Genomic DNA, 27,853 nt, shown 5'->3' on the forward strand with positions numbered 1-27,853 from the left:
TGGGGGGTAGAGGGAAGGGCAGAGCCTTTTTCCCCACCCTGAAAGCTGTGGCGCGCCCTCCTGTGAGTTTGGAGCATTTTGTTGGCTTTTGCTGCCATCTTGTGGCTACAGTGATACATGGGACCCATAGGACGTTCCCTGAGTGCCTGCACCGACCAAGATGCAAAATGCAGGGCCCTGGCCCTCACAGCTTAGTGAGGGCAGGCGGCTGAGGGAGAGCAGGCAGACGAGGTGAGAAGACCCAGGGCTGTCACCGATGGATTACTGCTGCCTCTAGAGCTGGCACTGAGCTGGACACACAGGGATAATAAGAGCTGACAGCCGCACTAACAATAAGCACTTTGTATGTGCCAGTGTTCAAAGGGCCTTGCCTATAGTATTAACTCATTGAATCCTCCCGGTAGCACTATGAGGTTGGTACTATTACTATCCCCATTTTACGAATGAACAAATTGAGACATAGAAATTAGTAATTTCTGGCTGGGTGCAGTGGCTCATGCCTGTAATCCCAGCACTTTGGGAGGCCGAGACGGGCAGGTCATTTGAGGTCAGGAGTTCGACCTCAGGAGCCTGGGCAACTTGGTGAAAGCCCCATTTCTACTAAAGATACAATAATTAGCCAGGTGTGGTGGTGGCACCTGTAGTCCCAGCTACTCAGAAGACTGAGGCGGGAGGATCGCTGGAACCTGGGAGGCAGAGGTCGCAGTGAGCCAAGATTGCACCACTGGACTCCAGCCTGGGCGACAGCGTGAGAAGCTGTCTCAAAAAAAAAAAAAAAAAGAGAGAGAGAGAGAGAAAGTAGTAATTTCTAGCTTACCAAGAAAAAAAGAGAAATTCCGCCACACCTGGCCTGAACCCCTGCACAGCCCCTGCCTGAGCCGAGTGGTGGGCAGTCAACGCACACTGCTTCACTATGTATATAACAGCCGGGCCCCTGAGTTTGAAACCCTAGATCAAGAACCCACACCCTGGAGCCAGGCAGTCTAGCACGAGTCTATTCCCTTGACTGCTCCATTCTATACATCAGATCTATGAGTATTTACAGTCACCCCAGTGGTTAGGTACCATCATTTCTGTATTAGAAGGCGAACATAGGAGGTTTAGAGAGGCTCTGTTACTTGCCCAGGCTTGCACAGCTGGTCAGTGGGAATTCAAAGCTGACCTGCCAGACTCCAGAGTGTGTGTTCTTAACTTAGGGTGTCACACTCAGGGGCCAGGCTGTTACACACATAGTGAAGCTGACTGGTGGCTGGAAGGCACGTGCCCACCCCTCGGCTCAGGCAGGGGTTGCGCAGGGGTACGGGCCAGGTGTGGCAGAATTTCTCTTTTATTCTTGGGAAGCTAGAAATTACTTACATGAAATCTTCTAATTTGAATGTGTTGGTTCATCATTAAAAATTGATAGCATTATGTGAGTTTTAAAACAAAGATAACGCCCACATCCGTGTGCTGGGTTTGCCTCCTGACCTCTGTTTTAATCATTATGCCAGCAGCTGAGAGCTGGGAGATCCAGGCAGATGTCCTGGAAGTCACAGCCTTCAGGCCAGGTCTTGTTGAAAGGACAGGTCCTGAGTAGGTGGAGAGGGTGGCAGGGAGTGGACCTGCCCTCCAGCACCACGATCTCTTCATTCCTTCCCCCATCTTTACCTGGGGAATTCCCAAAGCCTTCCAACCTCCATCTCCATCACTGCCTCCAGGCAGCCCTCCCTGACCCCAGCTATATAAGCTGCTTCTCTCTTCCTTTTCCCCTCTCCAGCAGCCTCTACGCTCTCCCAGCTTTCAGACAGCGGGCAGACTCTAAGCGAGGACAGTGGTGTGGATGCTGGTGAGGCAGAGGCCAGTGCCCCAGGCCGAGGCAGGCAGTCGGCGTCCACCAAGAGCAGGAGTAGCAGGGAGCTGCCTCGGAACGAGAGGCCCACAGACGGGGCCAACAAACCGGTGAGCCAGGAGGAGGAGGATGCAGAGGGCCGAGAGGAACATGGGCCCCAGGTACAGAATGGGAGGTCCAGGGACCTGGCCTCAGCTTGGCAAGTGACCACAAGGGGAGGTAGTGAGCTCCCCATCACTGAAGGGATTTGGACGTCCCGGTGGAGCACTGGATTAGGAATCTGGAGGCCCAGTTTCAGCTCTGTCTTTGCATTGACACTAGGCGCTGAGGCTGAGGTTGGTCTTGGGAATCTTTTTTTTCTTTTTTCTTTTGAGATGGAGTCTCGCTCTGTCACTCAGGCTGGAGTGCAGTGGCGCCATCTCGGCTCACTGCAAGCTCTGCCTCCCGGGTTCACGCCATTCTCCTGCCTCAGCCTCCCAAGTAGTTGGGACTACAGGCGCCTGCCACCACGCCTGGCTAGTTTTTTGCATTTCTAGTAGAGACGAGGTTTCACCATGTTAGCCAGAATGGTCTCGATCTCCTGACCTCGTGATCCTCCTGCCTCGGCCTCCCAAAGTGCTGGGATTACAGGCGTGAGCCACCGCACCCGGCCAGCCTTGGGAATCTTTAATCTCCCCTTAGTTTTGACATGACCAGGTGGCTGAGACAGTCTTTGGAGTCAGGCCCGGATTAAAGTCCTGATGCCACCACCAGGCAGCCTTAGGCAAGCTCCTTAACCTCCCGAGCCTCAGGGATTTTGGTGAAGATTAAAGAGCCGAGAACACAAGTGCTTGGCTTGGCGTGTGGCACGCCTGAGGCTCCCGACACAGGGCTGGAGCCTGAGCTCTGCTGACGGGGAGGTGTCACGGCCCGGCCCAGCCCAGCCCCCTGGCCAGGTCTGCCAACTGCGAAGGCCTCAGTGGTGTCTTTCCTCACACCCACAGCCTGGACTCCTGGAGCCCACGTCCACTCTGGTCCGTGTGAAGAAAAGTGCGGCCACCCTGGGCATTGCCATCGAGGGTGGCGCCAACACCCGCCAGCCCCTGCCTAGGATTGTCACTATTCAGGTATGTCCCCAGGGCCCCACTTGCCATCTCTCCCTACCCACGAAAGGCCCTTTCTCAGCATCTCCAGGGTTTTGCGACTCCCATGGGTAACACAGCACTCCTAGGCTTATGTCACCATCGATCTTCTGGGCCTCAATTTTCCTAATCTGAGCAGTGGCCACCCAGATTGTAGCTGCCTGCTTGGCAGTGTTGGGACTGACCCAGTGGGTGGTCAAAGCCAGGCCTGTCTAACCCTCGGGCACCCCATGCCCTGTTTCTCCTCCCTGCAGAGAGGCGGCTCAGCTCACAACTGTGGGCAGCTCAAGGTGGGCCACGTGATCCTGGAAGTGAATGGGCTGACGCTTCGGGGCAAGGAGCACCGGGAGGCCGCCCGCGTTATCGCCGAGGCCTTCAAGACCAAGGACCGTGACTACATCGACTTTCTGGTCACTGAGTTCAATGTGATGCTCTAGAGGCCAAGGCCTGAGGGCCTCCCACCACTACCCAGCCCCTGGTTCCAGTCCCTTCCCACCGTTGGCTTCATCAAGCTCCTTGCGGGGTTGGGGCTGCATGGCCAGGGTAGCAGGAAGACATCCCCCCTCCATCCCAGCCCACTGGACCAGAACTGGGAGAGGAAGAGAGCAGGGCAAGGCAAATAGAAGGTCAGGTCAGGAACTGGTGCTGTACTGGGTACACAGTAGGCGCCCAAGACAAGTGGGTTGCAAGACAGGAAGAAAGGAAAAGGAAGGGCAGAGCGCTGGTTTCTCCAGGTTGGGTTGGGGGCACTACTGTCCCCCCTCCAGTTAGGACCCAGCCCATCCCCAGATGCCTGAGCCTTTGTCCAAAGTGACGTCACTTGAGAATTCGTGGACACGGCCCCCAACCAGGGGGAATCTTGCAGGACCTTTAGTGCCACAAATAAGCATCGAGCACCTCCCCATTCACACCCTCATTCCTCCTGGCTCCTTATCCCCCATGGTATTTATTATTTATTTCCCTCCCCATGCCCCTGGGGACCCCAAGGCCCCAGCTTCCCTCTGCACCCCCAGCCTATCCCAGAGGCCTTGCAGGTGACCAGCAGTGTCATTGTATTTATATACAGAGCTTATGACTTTAATTTTTCAATAAAGAAATCTGAACAAGGTTAGAGGCCAGCGTGCTGTGTGGTCTGCCTGTGTGGCTGGGGTTTCCATGTGGGGAGGGGAGTGGACAGGACAGGTGGGGTCAGTCAGAGCACCACAGACCACCGCCCTGCCTGCCCCCATGGCTCCATTTGGGATACACGGTGGGGTGTGCAGGGGTGCTTGAGCCACACTCACATCTTGGAGCCTCTTACTTGAAGGCTTGAGGGCAAAACTTGAGTATTTACAGATAATATTTTTAGATTAAAACCCACAAGTATATTATGAGGCAGAATGCACAATGTGCATGAATGTTTTAAATCCCAGATGCTGCCCGTTCATTTCCAGAAGCTGCCTTAGAGATAAGGATTTGTACGCAAGCAGTCATCAAGAAGTGCCCTCAGAGGAGACCAGCAAGGACGGCAGGAAGCAGGACAGGGAAGGGGAGGAAACCAAGGGAGGCTGAGATTTCAAGCAAAGTCTGCAGAGGGCAGCTTCAGCCTGATCCCAGGAGGATCCCAGGGTGTACACTAGGCCTACAGTTGTCTCCACTCAAGGCCAGAGGGCCGGACTTTCATGCCTGTCAGACTTTGGACAAAGCCTACAGGGAGAGGCCATAAATTCCCAATCACTTCCTGCTCTCTACCTATGTGAGCCAAGCTGTTCCAGTAGCCAAGGGCAGCGGGTGTCAGAGCAAAACATATGGGATGGGCTCGGAGGAAAACGTAGCAGACATGGTCTACTGTACGGCCCCAGTCCTGGCCCCAATGCTCATTCCTTCTGTCCTCAATATTTGTCTGGAAGATGGAAGAGAAATCTTGCTTTGTCCAAGCCTATGTCCAGAGTTCTGTCAGTGGTGGGTTAGGGACAGTTGATTCCATGCTCTTGTCCCAGATCCTGTTCTTAGCTGTCCTTGTTCTCTTTCCAGCCTGGGCAGATGACCTGAGACCTGAGCCATGGATTCCCCTGAGGCAGCTGGTGTTTCAGAAGGCACCCCTGCCATCCCCCCACAGGGTGCTGTGGACCCTCTGCAGAGAATGACCCCCCACCTAGCAGCAGGAGAGCTTTGTTAGGCCTCAGATCTCCTGGCATTCAGCTCCAAAGCTTGTGTGGTCATGGGCAAGTAATTTTACCTCTCTGAACCTCAAGTTCCCCATCTGTAAAATGGGTTTGGTAGGCTAAATAATGGCCCCCAAAGATACCCAGATTCAAATCTCTGGAACTTTGGAATGTTACTTTATATGGCAAAAGGGACTTTGCAGACATGATTAAGTTAATATCTTGACATGGGGTGGGCCCAGTGTAATCACCGGACTCTTATAAATGGGAAGCAGAGAAAGATGTAACAGAAGACGACAAGGTGTGATGATGGAAACAGAGGTTGTTGCAGTGAGATGTACTTTGACGATGAAGGAAGGGACTATGACCTGAGGAATATAGGCAGCCACTAGAAGCAGAGAAAGGCAAGGCAGTGGATTCTCCCCTCAAAGCCTCCAGAAGGAAGCCTCCAGAAGGACCTGAGTCCAGAGAGACTCATTTCAGACTTCTGCCCTCTGTAAGAGAAGGAATTTGTGCCGTTTTGTTACAGTAACCATAGGAAACTAACACAATGGGACTGCCACCCCCAGCAGCTGCTACTCACAGCCCCATGTCTGTACTTGGAAGGAGTAGGACAAGAATGAGGTTTCTGGACTTGTTGCTTCTGGAATTCCTGGGCCTGACTCTGAGGCTGCAGCCCATTGGGTGTGTGGGTTTCCCTCCCAGTAGAACTTTTAACCTAAAATCTTTCCTTTGCAAGGGGTTAGTTGTCCAAAGTCACACAGCTAAGAAGGACAAGTTTGGACCCACAGCTGCCTGAAGCCTGGGTCTGCTCTTTCCTGCACCTGTCCTGGTGTCTTTTGAAGGGCCCAGTGTCATGGGCTAAGGCAGCTTCAAGTACTGGAAGAGTGGGGAGAGGGTTGTCAGAGGTCCACCCTGGCCACATGTACCTGTGACCCTGACATCTTTACTCATGATGCCAAAATGGGGGGTGGAGGGAACGACTGGAGTCTCTGCTTCTCCCTTGCTGGAGAATGCTGGGCAGGTTACACAATGCACCAAGCCTCAGTTTCCTCTTCTGTTCAAAAGTCAGGACCGCCATGCTGCTCAAACCCAGGAACACACTTCACTTCCATGACCTGTGTGGAGAAACACCTTGGGCCCTTGCAACACTGACATTCCAGGGCCAGAGCCCAGAAGGATTAGCTAAAATGTTTGCGCCTGGCACAGTGCAGGCCCTTAGTGAGTAGAAGCTGCTGCTAAACTTGCTACCAAATACGTGTCTAGGGAGTAGCAGGCAACCTGGGGAACTGGCAAGTGCTTTCTACCAGGAGGAAAAACTCCAAAGCATTCAACTTTGGATGCAGCTGGAGGAGGGACCTTGGACAAGTCTCTTCCCGCATCAGGACTTATTAAGTCTCTTGTGTTAATACGGTCAGTCAAGGTGCTGTTTAAATTAGTACCACCGATTTTTTTCCTACGGGCCTGCCATTATTATTTATTTACTCTCAACAACCGCATAAGGTGTGGATATGAATCCCATTTGCCTGAGGCTCACTGGCAGCAGGTGGCAGAGCTGGGGCAGTGAGCCCAGGTGAGTTGGACACCGTGCATCCTTCAAGGTGTGTGTGTGGTGGACAAGAGATGATGTCTGTGCTGCACTCACAGCGGGACCTTGGAAAACTTCCTGTCCGTCTTCGGGCTGGGTTTGCATGCTTGCCTGATGGGAGGTTGGAAGAGAATATACCCGGGGGGTGATAATACCTGCGTACCTCATAGAAGACAACTGAACAGCAGAAGAGTTTCCAACAGGTCTGGCCCATAATTAGTGATCGAGAAAAGTTTATTATTACCGTTACTAAATAGTCCACTTCAGCCATGGAAGTTTGTGATTTCCTCCTCACTGTGGCTCTGTGCGATCTGTTTTTTCTTTTTTCTTTTTTTTAGATGGAGTCTCGCTCTGTCGCCCAGGCTGGAATGCAGTGACGCAATCTTGGCTTACTGCAACCTCCGCCTCCCAAGTTCAAGCGATTCTCCTGCCTCAGCCTACCAAATAGCTGGGATTACAGATGTGCGCCACCACGCCCAGCTAATTTTTGTATTTTTAGTAGAGACTGGGGGTGGGGAGGCGCTCACCCTGTTGGCCAGGCTGGTCTCTTAACTCCTCACCTCAGGTGATCTGCCAGGCCTCCCAAAGTGCTGGGGATTACAGGTGTGAGCCACTCTGTGCGATCTTGCATAAATGCCTTACCCTCCGCAGACCGGGCCTCGATCTCCGGATCTGCGGTGGGGCTGATTGCAGCAGGGACACGCAGTCTCCCACGTCTGAGATTTTCATCCTGCAGCAGGGTTTGCGCTCCCCGTGCCCGAGTCTCTGGGGGCGGGTCGCGGCGGCCTCCTTTCGGTGATTGGTGCACTCCCCAAGGCCCCGCCCCCGGGGCCGCCCCCCGCCGTCGCGGGCGGGCCTCCGGAATTATGCAAAGGAGCCGCCGCCCCGCCCCGCGCCCGGATTGGAGGCCTTTGTTTGCCGCTCAACTCCAGGAAACCACCCGCGCGCGGCGGCCGCCAGCAGGTGAGACAAGGGGAGGGGCTCGCGGGGCGTCCGGGGTGGTCCCTGCCCCTCGCTGGGACTCAGTTTCTCCGTCAGGAGAATGGGGAGGGAGAGTGGACAGCGCCGGTGGGCTCCGTTCCACTGGAACGGTGCTGCGTTCGGTCTTTTCCACGTGGAAACCCCACGCGCATGGGGAAGGAGACGCATCACCGCTCCGGGAATGGGAGGTAGCCCTGGACGGGCGATGTGGGCCCCAGTCCAAACCCTGTCGGTCGCGGGGTTCCGCAGCCTCCACTCTCCGGCCTCAGTCTCCACCTCCGCACAATGGGGGCGTTGGCTTTTTCTCTTTACTGCTGGGGCTGGTGGCAGGGAGGGGAGGGGTCCCGGGGGAGCTTGGGGCTGGGCCTTGGCGGGGCCTCGGGCTGTGTTCGGGCTGGAGGCGTGGCCCGGGTTGCTGTGGTTACTGGGGAGGTGAGGCTTTTCTGTCTGGGATTTGTGTGAGATTCGTTCACCCAGCAACAATCGCCGCAGCCTAGCGGCCCTCGGAGCCGCGCGCCCTTCCTGGACGCCTAACGCAAGTTTCTTTTCCTCTTTTTGTCAGTGGGGGAAGGTAGAGCAAGGGCCAGGGTCGGGTAGGTAGCCTTGACAATGGTAGGAACTGAACGGGCTGCAAAAATAAGTCCAGTTCCCTCTTGGTACGCCTGCGGAGGAGAATGAGGTCCAGAGAGGGGGCGCGACTGGCCCAAGGGTGCACAGCAGGGAGGCGCAGAGCTGGGCTCTCCCCAGTGTGATGGGGCTGGCACAGGCAGAGTCAGAGTCTGCTTGCTGCGTGACCTTAGACGACACTTCCAAAGCCCCTTTCCCGGGTTTTTGTTGAAAGAAATGACGGATTGGAGTCCATCATTACCTATGTTTAAAAACCTGCTTCTGAGATAGTCGGAAGGGATAACAAACCTGGGCTATGTTGGAGCAGAGAGAAGCTGAGACAGGCAGCAGTGAAAAGAGACATTGTTCCTGTCCTCCAGAACAGAAGAAGAAATGGGCTGGAACTGAAGCATGAAAGACTAAAGTTAGATAGATACAGGGTCTTCCCAAAAGACTTCCAGGTGCCTCCTAGGAATTGGTGGGTTTTATTTGAGGGCTGTTTTGTTAGTAAAACAATGACTGCCCATCTGTTAGAGGGGGCCTAAGTCTGGTTTACTTACTAACGGGAGTGGAACCTATGGTGTTTTGGTACTCTGGGTTTATTCCTTGGGGCAGTCGTCTCACAGTTCTTCTGCAGGAGGGAGATGATGCCCACGTGGGGCATTTGCCTCCTAAGGTCCAGCCGGTTTGCATTTAAAACATGTGATTGGGGCTGCTTCTTGCAAGGGGATTTCATCAGCTCCCACCGTCCTGCAGACTCTGCCAGAGGCGCTGGGATGGGGTTTCCAGAGAGACCGGGAATGGCCCCAGCTGCAGGGCGTCAGGCTGAGAGGGTGTTTGGAAACTGGTGCACAACATGGACACTTCAGTTTCCCCCCGTGGAGGCAGGCGTGGAGAAGGAAGCGTATTTTTAAAGCATTCACATCCCCAGTCGAATGCCTGATCCTTTTTATGTTTCCTCAGACCTGGAAGGTGGGAATGATCTGGAGACCAGGAGTAAGAAGATCTGGGTTTAGATCCCCAGCCTGGCTTCAGTTCTGAGTGCCTCAGTTTTCCCTTCCATAAAATGAGGTTGGTAATGCCCACTTTACCACCTTTTTTTTTTTTTCAGACAGAGTCTAGCTCTGTCTCCAAGCTGGAGTGCAGTGGCGCGATCTCCGCTAACGGGAACCTCTGCCTCCTGGGTTCAAGCGATTCTCCTGCGTCAGCCTCCCAAGTAGCTGGGATTACAGGCATGTGCCACTACACCCGGCTAATTTTTGTATTTTTAGTAGAGACGGGGTTTCACCATGTTGGCCAAGATGGTATGGATCTCCTGACCTCCTGATCTGCCCACCTCAGCCTCCCAAAGTGCTGGGATTACAGCCGTGAGCCACCGCACCCGGCTACTTTACCACCATTTTAAGGCTCGAGTGAGGTGGCATCATAGAAAGCTTTTGTTCAGTCCACATTCTAAGTAAATGAGGAAACTGAGGCTCAAAGAAAGGAAGGAATAATGATAACAATCCCACTGTGCCAGGGGTTTTACTGCAACAAGTGAGGTTTGGGAGGGCAGGAGCTCTTATCTGTTTTGTCACCATTGTTATTCCCTAATGCCTACCTACTACAGAGTGCTACATAGAGTAGATGCTCAAAACATTGTTGTTGGTCATCTAGATTATATCAGTTACATGATATTGTTGAAGAGGGTGTTATTGTTGTCCCTCTTGTACAGATAGAAAGCCTGAGGTTCAGAGAGGTTAAGCCACTTGACAAGAGTCACACAGCTTCTCACTGGTGTTAGCGCATCCTTACTTTGGGGTGTGCTGGTGTCAGCTCGGGAGAGCGGATTGTGTCCATCTCTTCCCAGTGCTTCATTCCGTGATATCAACAGCTTGAAATTGGCATGGCCAATTTCAGTAAGGGAATTTAACACCATCAAAATTAGTAACCACCACAAATCAGGGCTTTTTCTTATTTTTTTTTAAGAGAGCTGCAGGTGAAGGATGTTGGGGTATGGAAGGCCAGCCTTGCTTCTGCTTGGCAGCCTGGATTTGGGGGCTTTTTGGCAGAGCCCAGTGGAGCCAGCCCAGAAGGCCTGCCCCCGACTGCAGCTTTCCTAAAGTATGGGATTTGGGAAGAAAACCTTTATGGGATGGCTTTTGTAGTATACGGTGTGAGTTATGCAGTGCAGTAGCCCTTGACTTGCAAACAGGTGGGTTTGAGCCTGAATTCCAGGCCAAAATGTCTGGCCTTTAACCTGAAAGTGACAGGAGCCATGGATGATCATTAAGCAGGGGAAAAACCTGACAGGATGGTGCCCTAAGAAGACTTATCATTGTGCCAAGGGATTAGGGGGTAAGTCAGGGTGGGTGTAGGGAAGAGGCGCTGCAGTTGGCCAGGGGAACCAGGAGGAGGCTAACAGAAGCCCCTCATTTTCTGAGCATGTCCTGTGCACAAACATGTTATTTTGTTACTTTACACATGCATGCCTGAGGGAAGGAGAAGCCTCTTGTCTGTAGCTGAGGATATTAGAGAAGTTCTGAAACAAAACAGCAAAGGCTCATCTACCAGAGTTGACCCAGGCTTCCTGCCCCCGAAGTCTCACATTCTCACTCCCTCCTCCCTCCTGCACCCCAGCTTGCAGTTCCATCTTGGCTTTGGGCTTCCTCGCCAAATGTCAGGCGAACTCCAGCTCCATTGCCAAGTGAGACCTTCCGTGCCCAGTGCCACTCCCATCCCAACCCCTAGGTCCTTGCCAGCATTCTACCCCCAAGTCCCCCCACCCCCTCAGCCAGCTCAGCTTATTCTGGGGAAGGAGCCTGGGATCAGGGCCAGAGTGGAATGTACAGCTGTCAGTCTCCTCCAGGTCTTGGGACCACAGCCAAGGACCAGGACTGAGGAGGGGAGGTCTCGGGGTCTAGGAGGCACACTCAGTCCCCCACGAAGGATTTGTCTGGAGGATAATGCTTATTTGTGGGTACAGACCCAACTGTGCCTTAATGTGCTGTGTGACTTTGGGCAAGTTGTGTAACCTCTCTGAGCCCTTCTTCATCTGTTAAATGCCTATTTATGAGGATCCAATCCAGCAACACATGCCATGCCTCCAAATGCAAAAAGTGGCTGAGGCTGGGCGCTGATTGCATCCTTTCCTTTTAGTGATTTTCACGTTTCCACATGTTGCATAATGACTGTATTGCAGAAAACAACATATTGTATTAGAGTTTAAATAGAGGAGGAGAAGGTGTGGGGGTTACAGAATGTTATAGGATGTCACAGCTGTAAAGGGCCTCAAAGAGCCCAACCGTACATTTCACCTTTCACAGGAGGGGAAATTGAGGACGGAGGTGCCCAAGGTCAGAAGGAAGCACCACACAGATGTGTGGTGGTATTCGTTTGTTTTGTTTTTAAGAATAGTACATGTTCATTTCATTCTTATTTTTAAAGCAACTGTTATTTTTGGAAAATACCCAAAAGGAAAAACGGTAAACTTGCCTATCAAAAAAACTTGCCTATAATTCTACTACCTGGTAATAATTATTGTAAACTTTTTTTTTCTTTTTTATTGAGACAGAGTTTCACTCTCATCTCCCTGGCTGGAGTGTGGTGGCACAATCTTGGCTCACTGCAACCTCTGCCTCCCAGGTTCAGGCGATTCTCATGCCTCAGCCTCCCGAGTAGCTGGGATTACAGGTGCACGTCACCACACCTGGCTAATTTTTGTATTTTTAGTAGAGACGGGGTTTCACCATGTTGGCCAGGCTGGTCTCGAACTCCTAACCTCAGGTGATCTCCCCACCCCCCGCACCTTGGCCTCCCAAAGTGCTGGGATTACAGGTATGAGCCACGGCACATGGCCTGTTGTAAACATTTTAAAGCATGTCCTTCTCTTTCTTTCGCTTTCTCTCCCTTTTTTCCTATCCTGTCTCCTTCCTTTCCTCCTCCTCCTCTTCCTCTATATTTTACTGTTTTAAATGGACTCAAACTAGATATATGTTATTTTATAACTGGCTTGTCCACTTAACATAACAAAATTTTTACATTATCTGATATTCTTCATTAGCATGACTGTTAACAGCTGCTTATTCCTTTGAGTGGAACTATCACAATTTCTTGCAATGGTCACCTGTTACTGGACATTTTGATTGTTTCCAACTATTTTACCTATTGCAAGTTTCAGTTGCAAAGTGATTGAGGTTATACTGTATGGGGCCGGGCGCGGTGGCTCACGCCTGTAATCCCAGCACTTTGGGAGGCCGAGGCGGGCGGACACAAGGTCAGGAGATCGAGAGCATCCTGGCTAACACGGTGAAACCCTGTCTCTACTAAAAATACAAAAAAAAAAAAAAAAATTAGCCGGGCGTGGTGGCAGGGCCTGTAGTCCCAGCTACTCGACTGAGGCAGGAGAACGGCATGGACCCGGGAGGGAGAGCTTGCAATGAGCCGAGATCGTGCCACTGCACCCCAGCCTGGGCAACAGAGTGAGACTCCATCTCAAAAAAAAAAAAATATATATATATGTATATATATGCACACACACACACACACACACTGTCTGGATTCAAACAGCTTGGTTCAAACCAGCTTCCTCACCTATAAAATAAAATGGGCATCATAATTTCTCCCTCTTTGGATTAGTATGATGATTGAATAATGAGATCTGAATCCATGGAAAGGCTTTTATAAGGTATTTGACACATAATAGGTGTTCAGTAAAGTTTTGCTGTTAGCAGTCCCTTCCTGGCACATGCACGTTTTTTTTGTTTGACTCTTTGAAAAGAGCATGAATTTGAATGTATGTATGTGTTTTCCTCAATATGGCCACACCCTCCTCATAACCCGTATCTCAGTTGGCTGAGAAGGGCCTATATGCTCTGCTCCTTAACTACTCAGAGTGGGGATGGAGTTTCTAGCTGGGTCAGTGAGCCCTGGAACTGTTTTAAGGGTTGCAGGGAATAGGGTTACAGGGAAATGTCAGCACCTCCCTCCACTTGGGAAAACTGCCTCTCCCTTTTTGTGTCCAGGACTCATCACTAGAGCTGGGGTTGATAATTGTGGAAGCTGTGGATGAGGAAAATTAAACTCAGTCCTGCAGGGAGCAGGTCATAGGGCGTTTCACGGAAAAGGCAAGGCCATTTATTTGTGAACAGTTACTCTGTGCCAGCTGGGCACTGGGGCCAAGAACTTCAGGCACATAGTCTCATTGGTCATCCCAAGAACCCTGTAAAATAATTATAGGCCCGTGTTACAGATGTGGAATCTGGGATTCAGAGAGGTTAAGCAGCTTGCCCAAGGCCACACAGCTTCCAAGGGAGAACATGGAGTTCTCTGTTTGCCCACAAAGCCCGTGTGCCTTAACACCTGTGCCCTGCAGCCTCCTGTCAGCATGGCATTTCTGCCTGAGTGGGCAAATGGAATAAAGAATCCAGGAGGTTTAGTGTTAGAAGATAATCTCTGATAACCTCAGAGACAATCTCATTAAGCCCCAGGTTCCAAAGCTCAGAGAAAGGAAGGTGCTTGTTCCTGGTCACTCAGGCTGGAACTTGGGTCTCTACTTCCCTAGAAGTAGAGAATATTTCATCATTTCTTCTTGGTTCACTCCGGAAATCCTCACCTGCCTCCTCTCTCCCTCAGACTCACTGTGGATTTTTTTTTTTTTTTTTTTGACAGAGTCTTACTCTGTTGCCCAGGCTGGAGCACAGTGACATGATCTTGGTTCACTACAACCTCCGCCTCCCAGGTTCAAGTGATTCTTGTGCCTCAGGCTCGTGGGAAGGGCTGGCAGGGTTCTGCAGACACAGCCACGCACATGCCTGTTGCTGGTAAAAGGATAAAAGTCATCAAGCCCTGGCAGTAGGAGTCAGAGGTTTTTGGTTGTTTTTGTTTTTGAGACAGAGTCTTGCTCTGTCGCTCAGGCTGGAGTGCAATGGTGCAATCTCGACTCACTGCAACCTTTGCCTTCCAGGTTCAAGCAATTCTCTTGCCTCAGCCTCCCAAGTAGCTGGGATTACAGGCACCTGCCACCACGTCCAGCTAATTTTTGTATTTTTAGTAGAGACAGGGTTTCACCATGTTGCTCAGGCTCGTCTTGAGCTCCTGACCTCAGGTGATCTGCCCATCTCAGCCTCCCAAAGTGCTGGGATTACAGGTGTGAGCCACTGTGCCCAGCCAGGAGTCAGAGGTTTTTGTTGTTGTTTCTTTTCTGGGTGACCAGGAACTAATCTCTTCTCTTCTCTGGGCCTCAGTGTCCTCACCTATACAATGGAATAATCCTTTTCTTCCCACTTTGACGTTCTGTTCTTGAACATCTAGTGCTATAAAGAAGAAAGCATTTTGGGAAACCAAAAGGCTCTGTGTGGAACCAGGGCCTCACTATAAAATCGGAACATTGGCTTTGTGAATTGCAATTAGTTAGTAATAAGCTCCACTCTCGATTTTATTGTGCACAGGTATTAATTATCTCTGCGGGCTTCAATGCCATGAGCACCAACCTTGGTTATTAGAAGCTGGGTCTTTGTGTGTTTGAAACTCTACTGCAGCTCATCAGCTTTGTGACCTTGGGCAAGCTGCTTGGGCTCTAGGGGCCTCTGTTTACTCAGCTGTGAAATGGGGTTGTCACAGCAGCCTCATTGGGTTGTTATGAGGGCTATGAGGCAGGCTTGGGCAAGTAGCTAGGTCGGGTGGATCATCCAGGATATATTTATTGTATTTCTATTATATATCACGTTCTGTGTGCTGGGTCCTGGGGATATGATGATGAGAACCTCACAGAGCTCCCAGCTGAGTCAAGAGACAGATGTTAGTCAAATAATCACATACGAAATATAGTTCCAAATGCGGGGTCCCCAAGGGGGGCACGCTGGAGCTGAGATCTGGAGGTTGCCTAGAAGTTAACAGGGAAAAGAAGTGGGACTGGCTGAGGGGAGGAGCAGGGCACATCTGTCCCAGGAAGAGCAAGGAGGCCTGGGTGGCAGGAGCACGCTGACCAAGGGCAGAGAGGGTGGCGGGAGAAGAGGCTGGAGCAACGGCCAGCCTGTGGAGTTTCATCTTCTTTCTCAGAGCCATGGTAGCTAGCTGTGTGTCTGAAGCATGGAGGGGTCTTGTTTGGAAGCTTCTATCTTGGAAGATGGTATCGGTGCAGTGCGGGGAACAGATTAGTGGACCCTAGAGCTTTCCAGGTAAGGCCGATCCAGGGACCCAAGTGGGGATGCAGAAACGGGGACAGATTCTGGTGAAATTTAGGAAATGAAATAACTGGGAGCTGATGATGGATTGGTTACGGGATGTAAGGGAAAGGGAAGCATCCAGGGTCACAGTTGATTCTCAGTATGTACCTGGGTGAAAGATGGGCCAGACTAAGGAGGGGTGGGTTTGGAGGGTGGCAATAGTAGGAGCTCAGACTTGGACATGCTGCTTCAGTCTGCTAGAACTTGGCCTGTGGGTGGGGACAGTGATTTAAGAGGGGGCGGTGCATGAGCAAAGGCAGGGAGGAGGGTTGGTCGTGCTTGGGGGTGCAAGGAGATGGAACAGACTGCACTGCAGGTGGTTCTCCTTGGTGTTAGGTGGCTGCCCCTAAGATGGGTTTGGGGTTATCCAGGGGCCACAGGCCATGCCCAGCAACGGCAGCCACCTGGCATTGATAGCAGTGCTGCCTGGGTTAATGACCAGGGAGGGAGGGTGAGTGAGTGACAGGGTGTCAGGGGAACCCGCCCCTCACACAATGGCACACATGGCCGCCAGGGCTGGTAGGGAGGGGCCTCATTAGGGTTTGGCTCTGCTCCATGTGGGGCTGGGGGCTGCAAGGAGAGCCCTGCCACCCACATGTGGGTAAAAGGCAGGGAAGGGGATAGAGGGGTGGGCGATTACTAGGATGAGGGCTCCTGGTTCTAGCCCTGGCTACGCTAGATATTCACCAGCTGACCTTGGGAAAGTCCACTCATTCATTCATTCATTCACAGGAATGCTTTCATCAGCCATAAACAGTGTGCCAGGCTTCAGGAAAGGTATTAAGATCTAGCCTTTAGAGGAGACTGGAGACTTATACCTAAGTAGCAGCAATAGTTGTAGTAACAATAATAAAAAAGCTCAATATATGACTGTGTTCTGGGTCCCCTGCTGTACCCTTGGTAGGCATCTCCTCACTGAATCTTTACAGCAGCCCCTGTGGGGTGGCTACTCTTCTTATCCCTGCTTTATAGATGAAGACACTGAGGCTTAGAGAGGTGAAGTTTCAAAAGTTAGAGCCAGCAAGAGATGAGGCTGAGATTTGAACCCAGGTCCACAGTGACTCTAAGATTTTTTTCTCTCCTACATGGCTGGTTCCCAAATCTGACTGCTTATCCGAATTACCTGGAGGGCTTTTTGGACAATACAGAGGCCTGATTTTTTTCCTTTTTCTTTTTGTTTTCTGACTCAGAGTCTCTGGGTCCTGGGTGGGGCCAGTGTTGGGAGCCTCTTGTGCTCCTGTGCCCCCTCTTCTGTGAAGATCCTGCCTGTCTCGCTTGACTCGCTCTGTCCCGGGTACACAGGGCTTGCTGTTCTCAGGGAAAGCCCACTGGCTCCCCCACCTTGGCCTTTCCACTTGCCCTCCCAGAACACTGCCCCAGCCCTTCTTGTGGCTTGCTCTTGCCCCCCTCTTCCTTCCAGTGCCTTGTTTGAATGTCACCTCCTCATAGAGACTTTCCTGACCATCCTATAACCCTTCTCCTCCAACCCATTACTCTTGGCCCCATGGGTTCTCTACCAGGACCAGTCACCTGGGACACTTCAAACCTCTGATGCCCAGAGACCGACTCTGTTGGCCCAGGGCGAGTCCCAGGCTTCAGTGCCACCTGGCCCGGGACACGGATGATCACTCGGTCTCATTGTTCACAGCTCTCTCCTTGAAATTATACATGTGCTTGCTTATTGTCCATGTCTCTGCTAGAGTAGAGAGCAGGGGACCGGCCTGTCTGGGGCCCTGCCATATTCCTAGCACCTTTAAAAGCACCCGCCACACAGTAGGAGCTCAGTGAGTACCTATGAATGAAGGAATGGGATGCTGGGGCTTGAGAAAAGACAGCTTGACTGACCATCAGGATCGATCTGTTCCCAACATCTGGTGAACGCTTGGAGGGTTCTTGTAACAGGGAAAGTTTACCTGATCTGCCAGTTTCACACCTCCATGCCCAGAACATCCCACTCTGGCTGCAGGACCACCTCGGGGTGAGGACAGTGGGTTGAGATGGCAGGAATCACCAAGGCCTCCCTGAGATTCAGGTTGCACATTGCTAGAGTCAAGAGCTGGAAGGGCAGGAGTAGTGTTGAGTCTGAGCTCTCACCATGCAGATGGGCCCTGAGGCCTAGTGACGGAAGGAACCTCGGCTAAAGTCAGGCCATGGTTGAAGAGGGCCTAGGAGGTAGGAGCTACAGCATGCTGTGTGACCTTGGCCAAGCCTCTGACCTTCTCTGTGCTTTAGTCTCCCCATCTGTACTTGCAGGGCCTGGGCTGAGATGATCCCAAGCCCAGGACGTCAGGAGTTCATTCTCTGAGTCCTTTCCTGGGCAGCGCAGACTGCAGAGGGCTTGCAAGGGGTTAAGCTCCTCCAGCTCTTGCTCTGCACGCAGACAAGCCCCCTCCTTCTGACAAACACTTGTAGGAAATCAGGCTGGGCGCTTCCTGCCGAGGCGAGGCGGCCTCAGCCGCGGCAGGGGCGGGGAGAGGTGGGGAGCGATGCTGGTCTGTGAGCAGCAGCTTGGGCTGGCAGAACGGCCTGGAGGCGGGCCAGGGCACAATGGAGACAGGGGGCTCCCTGGGTTTGGAACAAAGACTTCACAGACAGGTCCCCTGAAACTGGGCCGACAGGACGGTGGTGGAGCCCGAGAGAGGTAAGAGATCGGAACAGAGGAGGGCCCAGGAGGCCGCCTTCCTTCTGGACGGGCCAGTCACATACTCTCCGGGACAGTCCAGGCAGCCGGACCAGCCCAGCCAGGAAGTTGCAGCTGCTGGAGCTGCACCACTTTTCTCTTGGCTCAGGGGAGCCCGGCCTCCAGGGCAAGGGTGGTTTTAAGGAGGATTTCGTCAAGCCTCAGGATGCTAGATTCCAGTCCCAGCTCTGATTCTGATCTCTTGTGAACTTGGACAGGCGAGTCCATCTCTGTGCCTGGGGTGTCCTTGTCTGCACCTGGAGAGTTAGTGTCCTTGGTTGCTAAGGGGTCTCAGAGACGATGCAGGGATGGGGAGCAGGCCAGGAGGCAGTGACGGCATAGGGGGGTGGTCCCCATCAAAGGAGTGGCCTCTTACGCCAGCTGTGTAAGGGCAACAAGAGGAACCAAGAACTGTCTGAAGACCAGCAGACCCAGCTTAGCTCTTGAGGATGGCAAGACCAGAGCTGTCAACAGCCAGGGCACCATTTCTCTTTCTCCTCGGCCTGTGCTGCTGGAGCGGGCTGGGGGCAGCGAGAGGACACACAGAGGGGGAGTGGCTGGTGCTTCCTTGTGGGACTAGTGTCCACACAGCTGGTGGGAAGCCCTTGAGAACAGCAGGTCTGTGCCCTGCCAACCGGTGGGTGGGGGGATGGTTGAGCCCAACAACACAGCCTTTTTGGAAGGTCTGGTTACTGATTTAGGGGGGTCTTCCTTCCCCATCTCCCTGACACATCTTACAGCCTTGGTTTCAGAGTTGCGCACCCCAGCTTTGAATCCTCTGCGCTTCCTGGCTGTGAGGTCTTCTGAGAGCCTGCCACACCTCTGTGCCTCAGTTTCCTCACCTGGGAGGTGTGGGAGTAGAAGCACGGGGGCACCCTGGACAGCCCTGGCTGGATGGGAAGGGGCTGCAGAGGGCAGAGGGAGGCAGTGCGGGCTGCGTGGCTGGGCTGGCAAAGGAGAACCTGGGAGTCTGGGCAGTTCTGAGGGACTGAACCATAAAGGGAAGGGTCCCTGGCTGTGGAATGACTGAGCAGGCGGAGAAGCCCTGTGTGGGTGGTGGGGAAGAGGAGACCATCCCACCCAGGAACTGAAGATAGACACCTGGGGGGTCTATTAGACCCCTGAGAGAGCAGGGGCAGTGGTGGCTCGCGAGTAAGAAGATGTACAGAAGGAGGGTGCAGTGGCTGCTACTTCCTTGTGGGGCCAGTTTCTCCAGGGATGGTGGGGACCCTGAACTCCACAGCCCTCCCCAGCTCACACGGCTGGAGTCTTCACCAAACCCCACTCACTAACTTTTAGGAGCAGCCCTGCTGCCCTAATGAAGGCTGGCTGGAACAACTCTGCCTTTACCTGGCATTCAGGCACCCCGTCCATAGCTCTCCTTCAAAGTCAGGCCATACTTTCAGACCTCCGTGCCTTTGCCTATGCTGTTCCCTCTGCCTGGAATGCCCTCCCCAATCTTCTACCCCAAATCCTCACTGTTCCTCAAGCCCACCTTAAAGCTTCCTTTGGTAACGCTTCTGTATTGTACTACCCCCCACTGTTTAAAATTTTGGAATGCTTTTACTCTTTTCTACATTCTTTGCATCTTATGTAGTCCCTGGTATATAGTAGGAAGTCGTAGGGCTTTTTCAAAAAGTTAATTTGCACCCACGGGGTGCAGGGTGCTCGGTATGTATCTTTGTACTTTGAAATGTGATCTCAGGGAGGAAGAGAGAGGTTAACAGTTCTGAGGCTGTTGCCCTCAGGAGCAGAGTCAACTAGGGACTTCAAATTCAAAGCTCTTTGAGTTGCCTCCCAACCCACCCTAGCAGGGTGATATCCCCTTGCAGTAGCAAGAGCAGGTGGTACTTTCTCTATTTTACAGTGAGGAAAATGCAAGCCCAGCTATACACAGTAAGTAACAGCAGCCAGGAGTAGCACCCATCTCCTGATGCCCAGCCTGCTTCTCTACCACAGCATCATCCCAGCCTGAAGTTGGCAGGTAGTTGGCACTAATGTGTGTTTGTTGACTGACTAGCTGAATGGCCATTTCTGGGGCTTTGTGGTGCGGAGGGCCATGGCTCACATGGAAGACAGAGGCCTCGCTCAGGAAAGGCTCACTGGTTTAGGCGCCTGGGGGCAAGTGAAACTCTAGCCAGTCACTGCGGCTGCCTCTGACCTGGTTACAGTGAGATTTCTGCCATGACTGAGTCATCCCAGAAGACAGGATGTTCCTCTTTGTGCACCCAGAGGCCTCTGTGATTGGGCAGGCTGCTCTGTGGCAGAGCTAGAAAAAAAAGCCCTTCAAAAAGTCCAAAACCACATGCCTCCCCCGGCCCCTTCCTCAGCAGAGGCTTCAGAACCAGAAAAGCAACAGCTAAACTGTAGCCCCTCTTCCACCTGCCATAACAGCAAAAGCGAGGAGGCCTAGTGAATTTCAAAGGGTAGGCCCTGCCTGAGGCCCTGGTTTAAAATGCAGATTCCTGGGCCCTATCCCAGGGCCACTGAGTCAGGCTCTCTGCAGGTTGTTTCAGGAAACTGCCTGCTTAGGGGATTCTTAAGCACACTGAAGCTTAAGATCCCTGGCAGGGATTTCCAAGAAGGGTACAGGCCCTGCAGAAGGTATGAGAAGCAAGAATTAGAGCTTCTATTTAAAATATAGTTGACCACCTGGGTGAGTGGCTCATGCCTGTAATCCCAGGACATAGGGAGGCTGAGGCAGGAGGATCACTTAAACCCAGGAGTTCAAAACCAGCCTGGGCAACATGGCAAAACACCATCTCTACAAAAAAAAATTTAAAAATTAGCCAGGCATGGCGGTACGTACCTGTGGTCTTAGCTACTCAAGAGGCTGAGGTGGGAGGATCGATTGAGCCCAGGAGGTCAAGGCTGCAGTGAGCTCTGATCGCCACTGTACTCCAGCCTGGGTAACAGTGAGACCCTGTCTCCATAAAATAAAATACAGTTGATCCTTGAACAACACAGGGGTTAGGAGTGCCTCATGCAGTCAAAAATCTGCTTATAACTTTGAACTCCCCCAAAACTTTATCAGTAGCCTGCTGTTGACTAGAAGCTTTGCTGATAACATAAACAGTTGATTAATGCATATTTTCTGCATTATATGTATTACGTACTGTTTTCTTACAATAAAGTAAGCCAGAGAAAAGAAAATGCTATTAAGAAAATCATAAGGAAGAGAAAATCTACTTACTTTCATTAAGTGGAAATGGATCATCACAAAGGCCTTCATCCTGTCATCTTCACATTGAGGAGGAGGAATCAAGAGGGGGGATTGATCTACTGTCTTAGGGGTGGCAGAGGCAGAAGAAAATTCACATATAAGTAGAGTTCAAACTGTGCAGTTCAAACTGTGTCATTAAGCGTCACCTGTGTTTATTTTCTTTTTCTTTTGTATTTTTATTTATTTATTTCGAGACGGAGTTTCGCTCTTGTTGCCCAGGCTGGAGTGCAATGGCACGATCTCGGCTCACTGCAACCTCCGCCTCCCAGGTTCAAGCAGTTCTCCTGCCTCAGCCTGCCGAGTAGCTGGGATTGCAGGCATGCACCACCACGCCCGGCTAATTTTGTATTTTTAATAGAGACGGGATTTCTCCATGTTAAGGCTGGTCTCGAACTCCTGACCTCCAGGTGATCTGCCCGCCTCGGCCTCCCAAAGTGCTGGGATTACAGGCATGAGCCACCGCGCCCGGCCTCCTTTTTATTTTTAGTAGAGATGGGCTTTTGCCATGCTGCCCAAGCTGGTCTTGAACTCCTGAGCTCAAGTGATCTGTCCACCTCAGCCTCCCAAAGTGCTGAGATTACAGGCGTGAGCCACCGCGCCTGGCCTCCTTTTTATTTTTAGTAGAGATGGGCTTTTGCCATGCTGCCCAAGCTGGTCTTGAACTCCTGAGCTCAAGTGATCTGTCCACCTCAGCCTCCCAAAGTGCTGAGATTACAGGCGTGAGCCACCGCGCCTGGCCTCCTTTTTATTTTTAGTAGAGATGGGCTTTGGCCATGTTGCCCACGCTGGTCTTGAACTCCTGAGCTCAAGTGATCTATCCACCTCGGCCTCCCAAAGTGCTGGGATTACAGGTGTGAGCCACTGTGCCTGGCCAATTTTCAATTGCATCTTTTTAGAAAATCACTTTTGAAAGTATTCTTTCTAATACATGTAATATATTAGCATGACGTGTTCAAGCACATTTATTTTTACGGATGGGTTGTGTGATTAAAAACATATTGGGGGCCACTAGGCCGAAACTGACAGTTGCAGATCTTGCTCTGGCAGGAAGTAGCTGGGTGATCTTAGCCAAGTTCTACCCTCATGTTTGTAGGGAGGGCAGATTGAGAACTTAAAAGTAAAGCTTCTAGCCAGGCTGGCGCCGAGTGGGTTCTTCACATGTGGCGGGAACTGTGGGGCTGGAGGATAACATGCAGGGTGATCTGGAGGAAATTGTGGGGCTCTGCATTTGGGGGTAGAGAGGAAGACTGGGCAGGGACAGAGGATAGAAGCCCCGAACACCCATCCACAGAGCAGGAGCCGCAGCCAGGGAGGGAAGAATGGTATTCCCTGTCCCTCCCTCCTCCAGCCCTTGAGAAGTCAATCTTTCCCGGGCTGCACTGTTCCCTGGGGAACTTTGTGTCCAAAAATAGTTGCCTGCTGACTTTTCTCAGCCACACAAATGAAGCAGGATCCAAGTGCTCACGAGGATAAAGGGACAAACACAGACCTTCTGTCCTGGAAGGCCTGGAGTCATACTCCCTTCGACACAGCATGTAGGGGAGAAAGCCCAGACTCTGGGCCAGGAGGCTGACTTTCGCCCCTGCCTTGTCCTGACCTATGTGTGGCTTTGGGTAAGGCCTCTCCCCCTCTCTGGACCCCAGTTTCCCCATCTGTGGAAGAAGGCCTTTGTGTGAGCCGCCCTGGGGGCTGCTGCGCTGATGGGCGGCAGTTCTCTGAACCCTCCATGGCAGGGAGCTCCCTGGGGACCATGCCCACTCTGGGTCAGCTTTGCTCTTCGTGGACCTAGCTCAGTGCTGGCATAGAGGAAGTGCTTAGGGAAATAGCGGGAGCGTGGGAAGGAAGAGGCAAAAGGAGACGAGAGGGAGAAGGAAATAGGGAAAGAAGGAGAGGGTTGAGGGAAGGCAGTGGAGGAGCCCTTCTCTGGCTACCCTGTTCCTGCAGCAGCTGCCTGACAGGTCCCTGTGTGGCCAGCCTCCCTGGTTCATTCTCCCAGAGCAGCCCGAGGGGAACTTTTAAACCACACCTCTGATGGGCTTTCCCTGTGTTCAATACCCCAGCCTCCGCGAAAACCACTCCCAGGTCCACGAAAGCCCCGGTAGGCTTGCTCCCCGCCCCCGGGTCGCCTCACTAGGAAGGCTTTTTCTTTAAATTGAGGTGAAATTCACGTAACATAAAACTAACCATTTTTAGATGAACAGTTCAGTGACATTTAGTGTATTCACAGTGTTGTGTAACTGCCACCTCCATCTAGTTGCAAAGCATTTTTCTCACTTCCGAAGGAAATCCCATACCCAACAAGCAGTGCCCACTCTCCTCTCCCCCAGCCCCTGGCAAATACCAGTCTGCTTTCACTCTCCAAGGAGTTACCTTGCCTGGATATTTCCTATCCATAGAATCACACTATATGTGGACTTTGTGTCTGGCATCTCTCACTTAGCATAATGTTTCTGAGGTTCATCTATACTGTAGCATGTGCTGGGACTTCATGCCTTTTCGTTTGAGCACCTGTTTTCAATTATGTTGGTTAGCAGAATGCTACCTTTTTTTTTTTTTTTCCTTTTGAGACAGGGTCTCACTTTGTTGCCCAGGCTGGAGTGCAGTGGCGCTGTCATGGCTCACTGCAGCCTCAACCTCCCGAGCTCAAGTGATCCTCCCACCTCAGCCTCTCAAGCAGCTGTGACTACAGGTGTGCACAATCACACCTGGCTAATTTTTTGTAGAGACGAGGTTTTGCCATGTTGTCCAGGCTGGTCTCGAACTCCTAGACTCAAGTGATCCGGTCACCTCAGCCTCCCAAAGTGCTGGAATTGTAGGCGTGAGCCATCATACCTGGCCTGGAATGCTTTTTTCATCATCCTCCCCAACCTCTCTATCTGAATTCTTACCCGAGTGAGGTCAGAGAAGATTCTCAGAGGAACTAGCTTCTAACCTGGGATCCCCAGACTACCCTGGCCTGTGTCAGGGCAGCCCCCGTGCCTCCTCTGGCACATCTCACCTGAATTTGTAGTTGCCTGGTGATCGTCTGCTTCCTCCTGGGCTGTTGGTTCTCCGGTGAGAGGGGCCTGTGCCCCATGCCCACACGAAGAGCCAGTACTCAGTAACACTAGCTAGGATGCATTCAACACCTGTTGGTCGGTGCACTGGCCGCTGGGCTCCTCATCGTGTGTCTCATCTAGTTTATAAAACCCTGGAGGGGGCCGGACATGGTGGCTCACGCCTGTAATCCCAGCACTTTAGGAGGCCGAGGTGGGTGCATCACGAGGTCAGGAGTTCGAGACCAGCCTGGCCCATATGGTGAAACTAAAAAATACAAAAATTAGCTGGGTGTGGTGGCGCACGCTTGTAGTCCCAGCTACTCAGGAGGCTGAGGCAGGAGAATCACTTGAACCTGGGAGACGAAGGTTGTAGTGAGCTAAGATCGTGCCAATGCACTCCAGCCTGGGCAACAGAGTGAGACTCTGTCTCTAAAAAAAAAAAAAAAAAACAAAAAACAAAAAACAAGCAGACAAAAAAACAACCCTGCAGGGAGAAAGGAATTATTATCCCAGCTTTATTGATGAAGAAAATGAAGGCAGAGTGACTTGCCCAAGGTCACACAGCTTTGGGAGGACGCAGCCAGGAGTTGAACCAGGGCTAATTCCAGAGTTCCTGCTGGTAACTTCTTGTTCCAAATAAAAGAGGGAATCAGGAGAATTAATGATATTTCTTGAATGTGTTCCTGACAGGGCACAGGCAGGATGGCCGATGCCGACAGGAGCCAGCAGTGACTCTGGGGCCCCTGGCAGCAGCTCTGTCTCCTGAAGATGAAGTGGCCCAGGTGAAGCTCAGGCCGGCCCCGATGGCCAGCTCGGAGACTGAGATCTGCTGGGTTGAGCCTGGCCTGGGGAAGGGCCCCCGGCGGCGGCACTGGGCCTGGGCTGAGGACAAGAGGGATGTGGATAGTAGTTCACAAAGCTGGGGAGAAGAGGGACTCTTTCCCAATGCCACCAGCCCCGAGCTCCTGGAGGACTTCCGCCTGGCCCAGCAGCACCTGCCGCCCCTGGAGTGGGACCCGCATCTGCAGCCCGATGGGCATCAGGATTGTGAGTCAGGAGAGACTTCAGGAGAAGGTGAGACTGACACCCCTCCCCCTACAGTGGTGTCCCATCCCCCACATCACATGTTCTAGCAGGGGGGAAGGGAGTGGAGGTTGCTTCAACATTTTCAATTATATTCTACAAAGTCTATAATTTAAAAATTTAAAACATTTAAATTGTATAAGTAATACCATTCATTGCAGAACAACCAGAAAATATAAGGCACAAAATTAAGTAAAATTTAAAATTACTCATTGTCCCACTCCATCCCCAGATAACCACTGTTTTCCATATGTGTAGTTATGCAAATGTAATGTGAATATGGAACAGTATTCTACATACTTCATTATAACCTGCTTTTTGATTAACTTAATAGATATGAACATTTTCCTAGTTCATCAAATCCTCTCCCACAAGTCATTCCTAGACTTCCATGGATATTCCGTGGTTAATCGGCCAGTATCCTACTGCTGGGCATTTTAGTAGTTTCTAGATTTTGCTGTTATAAATAATGCAGTGATGAAAGTCATTAATATATCTTTGCACACTTGATTTGCTCATATCTCTGGTAATTTGAATTACTTAGTCTTGGGGTTGTGTCCAATTTTTATTTTATTTTATTTATTTATTTATTTATTGAAGCAGGGTCTTGCTCTGTTGCCCAGGCTGGAGTGCAGTGGCATGATCATGGCTCACTGCAGCCTTGACCTTTCGGGCCCAATCAATCCTCAGAACTCAGCCTCCCGAGGAGCTGGGACTACAGGTGCATGCCACCACACCCAGCTAATTTTTGTATTTTTTGTAGAGACAGGGTCTCACAGTATTGGCCAGGCTGGTCTCAAACTCCTGGCCTGAAGCGAGCCTCTCACCTTGGCCTCCTAAAATGCTGAGATTACAGATGGGAGCCGTCATGCCTGGGTATTTTTAAGGTTTTTTAAAATTCCAATTAGCAATGGGAATGTTGGCATTTCTTGTTTTCTACAATAACTATGTTCTGGTTGCATCCAGACCAACTTAGACTAAATTCCTCGCTTTGCTTAGCAAGTTCCTTCTGCCTGAATCTTGCTTTTTCCATCTATAAAATGAGAGGAATCATATCGTAGAGAATAGTAAGAGCTGGATACGTGGTAGTGATTGCGCTTAGATTATGAGCGAGATGCCCTTGTTTTAGGGTCCTGTGACTCCCGCAGGCTGTTGCGGTTGGTAGAGAAGCCTCCTCTGGTAGCGGATTGTGCCATTACTCAAAGTTTCACACACCTGATCTGCTCAAAGTGAGCACTGCCCACTGCTGCCCACTGAGGAGCCATTTCTGAGCACTCTTTCCAGCAAGGGATGGTAACTGAGATGCACTGGGTGGACAGGGCAGAGGCATCTCTTCCTGGGGTCACATGGTAACCCCCTGCTATGATGTAATAGCTGCTACCCTGTCCTGTGCCTTTACTATGTGCCAGGCACAGGGCTGGGCAGGGTCTGGCCCTCTCTTGTTCCGTCCTCACCACCCTCTGTCAGGTAGGAGGAACTAGCCTCAAGTTTGACTGTGGATTGCCAGAGAGGTCAGCAGCTTGCCCGTGGCCCCAGTGAGGGGTCACAGGAGCCAGGATTGAACCCAGGGCTCCCTAGCTCCAAAGCCTAGGCCCCTTCACCCCTAGTGTGTGACCCCTAGTGGTGGAAGCAGACTCACCTGCGTGACTGGGGCCTGGGTCCTAGGTCCAGGGAACCACTGGGTGATCTTTGGCAAGTTACGTAACCTCCCTGGGTTTCAAGTATGTTGCTGTAAGCAAGAGTAACTTGCCAAAGGAGATGTTAAGTGGTTAAGAGATGTAGAGGCGTCAAGGGTAGGGGAAAGAGCATGGGGGAGTAGAGAGTGAGACAAAGGTGCATCTGCCTGAACAGAGAATCTATGCCTGGTGGTACCCCAACTGTGTCTCATGAAACTTTGGACCTATCCCAGAAGTCAACATGGGGTCTAGAGCAGAGTGGGTGCTCCGTAAACAATGACTGCATGGATGGTGGTTAGATGCATGGGTGAATGGACGGGTGGGTGATAGATGGGTGAATAGGTGGGTAGATGGATGGATGTTGGGAGGAAGCATGGTGGGATAGATGGCTGGGTGGGTGGATGGATACATATTTATTGAGTACTCACTATGTAATAATTACAGTAACTGTCTACTTCCTGGGAGCTTTATATACCTTATCTTCCTCCCTCCTTCCTTCCTTCCCTCCCTTCCTCGCTCACCTTCCTTTTCTCCTTCCTTCTGTTCGGTCAACAAATAGTGTCAGGTACCAGCACTGCAAATCCAATCGTGAACAAAACAGAGAGCATCCTTGGCTTCATAGAGCTTGCAGTGTAGGGGGCGAGACACATGTCAGTGAAACAACCACACAAATAAATGGA

The 27,853-nt window shown here is 51.7% G+C and overlaps 2 protein-coding genes across 2 annotated transcripts in view; both read left to right on the forward strand.

The window, feature by feature from the left end:
- LOC105517541 (whirlin) overlaps positions 1 to 4,060 on the forward strand; it is a 51,436-nt gene extending 47,376 nt beyond the window's left edge. The window contains exons 8-10 of the mRNA XM_011950088.1: positions 1,757 to 1,938; positions 2,812 to 2,934; positions 3,204 to 4,060. Of these exons, the coding sequence (XP_011805478.1) occupies positions 1,757 to 1,938; positions 2,812 to 2,934; positions 3,204 to 3,386 (488 nt within the window). The 3' untranslated portion in view covers positions 3,387 to 4,060. The remainder of the gene's footprint in view (positions 1 to 1,756; positions 1,939 to 2,811; positions 2,935 to 3,203) is intronic.
- A 3,540-nt stretch (positions 4,061 to 7,600) lies between these two features.
- AKNA (AT-hook transcription factor) overlaps positions 7,601 to 27,853 on the forward strand; it is a 61,520-nt gene continuing 41,267 nt past the window's right edge. Inside the window, exons 1-2 of the mRNA XM_011950090.1 lie at positions 7,601 to 7,644; positions 25,105 to 25,488. Coding sequence (XP_011805480.1) covers positions 25,218 to 25,488 — 271 coding nt within the window. The 5' untranslated portion in view covers positions 7,601 to 7,644; positions 25,105 to 25,217. The remainder of the gene's footprint in view (positions 7,645 to 25,104; positions 25,489 to 27,853) is intronic.

This window comes from Colobus angolensis, unplaced genomic scaffold (assembly GCF_000951035.1).
Source record: "Colobus angolensis palliatus isolate OR3802 unplaced genomic scaffold, Cang.pa_1.0 Scaffold301, whole genome shotgun sequence".
In the NCBI taxonomy this organism is placed as follows: Eukaryota; Metazoa; Chordata; class Mammalia; order Primates; family Cercopithecidae; genus Colobus; species Colobus angolensis.